Genomic DNA, 6244 nt, shown 5'->3' with positions numbered 1-6244 from the left:
CTCACGGCTCTGTGCCGCAGGCTCTCAGCGGGGACAAGTGGCTCCAGAAGGATAAAAACTTTTTAAAGCTGAAGGAGTTTCGCAGAAAGTGGAGGAAGACCGGTTTGCCTAGCGAGCGGCGCAGCCGTGGGCACAGGAACCCTCCGAGCTGCGGTTTGGGAAGGGAAAGCAAAGTGAAGGGTTTTTGCTTTAGCGCCTTTTTTTTTTTTTTGATGGTTTTGGTTTTGGTTTTGTTTTGTGCAAAATAACATTTTCACTTGAATATAATGTCAGCTTCAGTTCCAGGCAGGTCTACAATTCAGTTTTTTGTGGCAGTATCAGCTGATGGAGGGAACAGCAAACAGGGCAATGAGACCTGTCTAATCTTGCTGTCTGACCCCAGAATTACATTTTTTTCTCACACAACAAACAGATCATTAATCTTTGCACCCCAAATGCATGATATCACCAGATGATCTGTCACAGAGACACTCATCTCTCTTTGTCTTTCTTCAGGTGGAACAGATTTTCTCTTCCAAAATGACTTTCCGAGTTCTGGTTTTGTGTCTGGCATGTTCTGGGCTTGGAAAGGCAAATGGTAAGTTAAATTGCCTGAAGTCTGCTTGAAAATGGTTGAGGAACTTGTTTCAGATTCCCAAGGCTTCAACAGAATGAGAGACAAAATTAGGTGAAACACAAATTGCTGGTGCTGTTTGACACATGATTCCATTCCGGTTGATTCTATGATTCATAACTGAGGCAGAGACATGGAACTGGAAGATGTGACACAAGACCTCCTGGAGAAGTCTTTAGAGGTGGGAGGGACAAGCAGCATCTCGTATCTACGATGACATTGGTTGTTCCCCTGAGTTCACAGCTTCCGATAGTAGAGCCTCCTCTAAAGAACAAAAAAGAACCTCTGTTTTTCTTTCCCTCCATGTCAAATACGCTGTGAACTCTGAAACTACACAGTCCAGAAATTCTTCTTAAGCCATTTTCCTGTTTACTTCTCTTAAAATGGCTTGGTGTATGCTTGCCTTATGCATTCAATCTTCCTCTAGCTCTTGGGAAACAAAAATTGAGTATTTTCTGAGAATGGCAAGCCATGAGCTGATTTAGTAAAGCTGAAGAAGAGAGTCTGCAGGGATGGCTACAGAAATAGGATGTCTTTTCCTTTTAAATAGTTTAGAAGAAAGCCAAAGCCTCAGGCAATGCAAATCAGAATAACTTCTTTGATTTCTAGGAGGACACAGGAGAAGGACTTGTTGGTGGAGAAAAATCATAGAAACAATGTGTAGTTAGAGGATTTGTTGTGTCTGTGGGTAATCCAGTCCTTAGAGTCAGCATTAGGCTTCTGAATATATGTGATATATGCCCATTTCACTGACTATTTCATACCATTCAAGTGGTTCCACAGGCTGAATCCAGAAATGTGAGAGTGGGCGACAGTGTGACTCTCGGCTGTGTCCTGACACAACCCAAGAATGCTCTGCAAGTGACATGGCAAAAGGACTCTGAAGAATCAGAGAATAATATAGCTACATACAGTAAACTGAAAGGATCAAATATTCACAAGCCTTATCAAGACCGAATGAATTTCACAAGTCTGAAACTCAACGAGACAAGCATCACTTTTTGGGACACTAGAATGGATGATTCAGGGTGTTACAAATGTCTCTTCAATGTTTTCCCTGAGGGCTCCTTGTCGGGACGTACCTGCCTGAATGTCTCTGGTGAGGTTCTCTGCAGGGATACATCTCTAGTGGAATAAAGGGTGCTTTCTCACCCACAGCATTTTCTTGAGCAGATTCAGGAGCTGTAGTGATAGGAACATCCCTTGGTGGAACATGACATAGGACCGGAGCATTACTGCTGTAAGCTAGACTCTGTGGGTCATATTCAAGACTATTGTGGTAGGTTTGGCTCTTGTTTATTATTCCTTGAGTAGCAACTAAAAAGCAAGGAATGGGATCTTTGTAAACCATTGAGCAATCCCAGATGGAGTTTGGGCAAACCAACATTGTCTGTTGCAGTTTCCTCTTGCTGCCAGGTACAAATCCAGTGCTGTGAGCTGCAGTGCCAAACCTTGCCATTGATAGGGAATTAGCAGAGAGGAGCAAGAAATGGTTTTACTTTCACAGATTATTTCAATACCTGGATTGCAGGTTGAGTGAAATCTTCGAGGTATATAACTTCAGTATAAGGAAAGGAGTATTGAGACATGGAGGGGACATGACCCAAGGAATTCTTCTTGCATTCCTGTGCCATGGGGCTCAGTGCAAATCCAGTAAGCTTTGCTCTGATTCAGAATGATTAGGCTGCTATTACTGCTTATAACCAGGTGCTCACGGTGGTGATGGATTGTCTCATTTGTGTGTTGGAAGGTCTCAATGCATCTGTCCATTACAACATTTCTGAAGGTCATTTGATCGTCATCTGTAATGCTGTTGGCCTCCCAGAGCCCACCATCACGTGGAACAACTTGTTCAATTCTACTCCTACAGAGAAGACAGTCAAGCACCCCAATGGGATAGTGTCCGTTACCAGTAAACTGGAAATCTACAACACTCAGAGTATCAGTGCAAAGGACTTGACCTGCAGAGTGAGCAACACGAATGAAAAAATGGAATTACCTGTGAAAATGAAAAGAGGTAGGTGAAAAATACAAGCAAGTTGTTAGAATTCTCTTGGCCTTCATGTTTTACAATAGCATGTTTGGGTAGGAATCTGCTGGGAAGAGGAGGAAGTGAAATGTGTATATGTGTATATGTCAAGTAAGAAGGAAGAAAATCCTATTTGCATTCATTGTTGTCTTTGAGACAATAACATATTGGAGTCCTATCCAAGAAGAGAAAATAATATCCAAACTAATCAGCTAGGGAGCTATGGGTTTTAGAGGCACCACACATTTTGCAGCAAGTCAAACTTCAGTTATCACACAGACCTTCATAATGTTTTTAACAGCCCAAAAATAGATATAAATATGTCACCTGATTTCTGTCTAGATGAAGTAAAAACTCCATGGGTCACTTAATGCATAGGGAAATGGAAGTTTTGAAATTCATAACAAACTATCTCTGAACCAAATGTTTTAGTTCAGCTTACTACATGTTTTGTTATAGTTAACCTGAGTAATATGCTTTAGTTTCTCTGGTGTTTTTCCTCAGTCTCATGTGCCCTGCAGTAATGGTCAGGGAGGAACAGTATTTTCAGGTATACAGGGAGGTGATTACTTGAAGATACTTCCATTTGTTTTATGCAGACATCTTAAATACATAAATCTAATATCTGAATCTGTACTGTTAATTTATTTCTTCTTTCAACATTCTGTTCTTCTGGAAAGTCCTTCACCCTAGTTCTATAAATGAGAAACAGAAACATTAAAAGCTGAACTGCCATTCTCAGTTAATACAGGAGCATTGACTTGGGTGATTTAAAATTCATGTGTCTCCAAACCCAGAGGCTCGAAGGGAAGACCACTTGGAAATTAGGAAGACATGAAAAACAGCTTGTAATTGTGGGTTAATTCCCAAGTTACATGCTCAATAAGTGATTGTTGCAAGAATAGGAGTAAAGACCTGTCTTTTAATATCTTTTCTCTGAAATTTCGGAAGCAAAATAGTTCTTAATTCTGAATTACATTAATTGAAAAAGCATACTAAGTATTTTTGTCCTGTCTCAAATGCAATATTCTTTTGTTTTGGCCTTTTAAAAAGGAAATGTGTATCTCAGAAAGCAAGAAACAAAGTTTCTATTTCTTGCTAGGATAATGAAAAATGAACAAACAACTTGTTGTTTTAGCAATCTTATATTTCAAAGAAAGAGAAATTCAAGTTAATAGTTCAACATAACTTTGTTAAAAGAAATTATAGTTTAGCCTGATCCAAAAAAATGTTAATTCATAAAGTTTTCTGTCTAATGTTAGTGAACATTGATGTGACTCTTCATATCAGCGTTTTGATTAATGGCAGTCAAATGAAGTGACTGATGTCTAACTAGGGAAGAAATTTATGCTCATGTGTTGCGTAGAGCTATTTGCAAGCATCAAAACATAGCCTGACTTCTTTTCTGAAAATTAGTGGAGCCTTTGAAATAGAGACGTTTTTAACAGTAAAAGGAATGACTTTCATTTTACAAATAAAAAAATTTCTGGATGGACAAAAAAGCTCTACCAGAGGTGTTCAGACTGGTATAAAGTTGTGCTCATGCCAACCACAGTATTGGGTATGGGAATGGAAGTTTTCTTTGCTATGGATGAGCATGAGCACTTCTTTTCTTCACAAAGCATTTTCTGTGGACAAATACTTTTGTCTTTGAAGATACATATGATCACTCTGTCTTTTGAGTAATTGCTGCTTTCATGTATCTTATGTCTCTCACAATATCAGAGGAACCATTGGCATTAACCAAACATCCTCTTGGCTCTTTTTGCTTTTTTTCTCTATAAGGCAGATTAATTTGGTGTATTTTTTGTTGCTTTGTTTTCACAGAAGAGGGAATCTCGTTGCTTTGGCTGACAATTATTGCGGGGATTTTAATTGTCATCATAGTTTTGATTCTGATTATGCTGTTCTGGAAGAAGATAATATGCAGGAGGAGTTGAAGTGGTAAGTCACTGATGTGTAGAAACCAGTGGTTTTTGTAGAGCTCATTATAAGATCTGGTCAGCTGCAGAGAAAGACAAGACTTTGTTGAGATACCAGTGGTGGGTATGAGACTGCTGTATTGGACAAATAAACTTTATAATAATATATTTACGCTTATTAGAAGTTGCCTCTGTCGCATGTAATTTTAAGAGCTGTTTTCCCACTGCTGATGGACAGTACAAGGCTACAAATTATGAGGAGTGGATCCAGGCAGAACAGGATATGCTGCTCATGAATGGCTTTCAGGCAGAAGTCTCAGCAGAAGTAATTCACCCATTTTTCACATTTTCATGGAGACCCACGAAGTGAAAGTGTAGTATGTTCAGACAAATTTTGGCAGAAAAAGTAAGCTGTAGAGAAATCCACTCATGCAGAGTGATGTCCCCTCAAGGGAAGGGCTTTCTTCTGGTCACAGCACCCTCTTTGTATTTTTGAGACAAACAGCATAATATGGTGAAGTGTGCTCTAATTTGGCATGAGCCTGCTTCCTAATGATGAATTAAGGAGAAACTGCAGTCAGTGTAATGTTCTTGCAGGTTGATCATGGATCAACCTAACTTTATAGTCTTAATTGCTAATAACATAATGAAAGGAAAAAAAACCCCAGAGTATGGAGGAGGCCATTAGGCTTCAGAATCACAGAAATCTGATGGCCATTGACAGTTTCACTCTTGTTTAACTAAATCCAATTCTGAGTCTGGATTTAAATTCTACTAACATATTTAGAAATACCGACACACATTTACTCAGTTCCTGAATACTTAGATACTTCTTCATAATGATAATATGATATAAAGTAAATAAATGTTTCCAGGAGTATCAGACCTGTCTATTGTGAACTTAGGCCTACAGCATCTACTATTAAGAGGGTTTTATCTAGAAAATACACTACTGCCAGGGACACAAAAGTCTTTACTGCAGAGAAAGAGAAATGAACACTTCTTACACCCCAGATATAATTTCCTAATTGTAAAGGCTATGGGAGCTTTCCATTGATCCTAGAAACAATTCAGAAGATAAAATTCCTGCTCAGTTTTCAGACCAATCTGGAAGTTAAAGGGCAAGGAGTTGAAAAGGGCAAGGTGTTGATTCTTAAATATTGCTTTTTAAAGGATCAGAAGAAAAAGGTGAAGTGCTCAAAAGAAAGATATATATTTATTCTAGAACAACCATTCCAAACACAAATGAGCTTGTACTAAGCAAACTTGAAGGAGACACCTTAAGGCAAAGATTATTTGTCAGAGTTTTAGGGTCACTCACTAGAGCGAATCAGAGAAAGATCAGGCAAAGAGAGCACTAAAAAGCACAGGTACTGCCTTGCAGAGTTTCAAAGCCCCTTCACTGCATGCCAGATGAATCATAGAATCATAGAATCAACCGGGTTGGAAGAGACCTCAAAGATCATTGAGTCCAACCCATGGTTACTAGACCATGGCACTAAGTGCCACATCCAGTCTTGTCTTGAAAACCTCCAGGGATGGTGAATCCAACACCTCCCTGGGCAGCCCATTCCAATGCCTGACTACTCTCTCTCTCTGTTAAAACATCTCTTCCTAATATCCAACCTAAACCTCCCCTGGCAGAGAATCACTCTGGGATGCTGTGACTGCACTGGTACC

The 6244-nt window shown here is 39.3% G+C and overlaps 1 protein-coding gene across 1 annotated transcript; it reads left to right on the top strand.

Annotated features, from left to right (window-relative positions):
- Positions 1–501: 501 nt before the first annotated feature.
- On the top strand, positions 502–4582 carry LOC103797265 (OX-2 membrane glycoprotein-like). The gene is made up of 4 exons (XM_009069465.1): positions 502–577; positions 1386–1712; positions 2364–2630; positions 4470–4582. Exons 1-4 carry the CDS (start codon positions 520–522, stop codon positions 4580–4582), a joined length of 765 nt encoding a protein of 254 aa, XP_009067713.1. The 5' UTR covers positions 502–519.
- Positions 4583–6244: the final 1662 nt, after the last annotated feature.

The sequence above is a fragment of the Acanthisitta chloris genome, unplaced genomic scaffold, assembly GCF_000695815.1.
Source record: "Acanthisitta chloris isolate BGI_N310 unplaced genomic scaffold, ASM69581v1 scaffold1572, whole genome shotgun sequence".
Classification (NCBI taxonomy): domain Eukaryota; kingdom Metazoa; phylum Chordata; class Aves; order Passeriformes; family Acanthisittidae; genus Acanthisitta; species Acanthisitta chloris.
This window is presented reverse-complemented; position numbering and strand designations above follow the sequence as displayed.

Coding starts and splice junctions, on each gene's coding strand:
- LOC103797265 (XM_009069465.1), top strand. CDS start 520: ATGACTTTCCGAGTTCTGGTTTTGTGTCTGGCATGTTCTGGGCTTGGA. Junction 1,713..2,363: donor TACCTGCCTGAATGTCTCTG/GTGAGGTTCTCT, acceptor GTGTGTTGGAAG/GTCTCAATGCATCTGTCCAT. Junction 2,631..4,469: donor ACCTGTGAAAATGAAAAGAG/GTAGGTGAAAAA, acceptor TTGTTTTCACAG/AAGAGGGAATCTCGTTGCTT.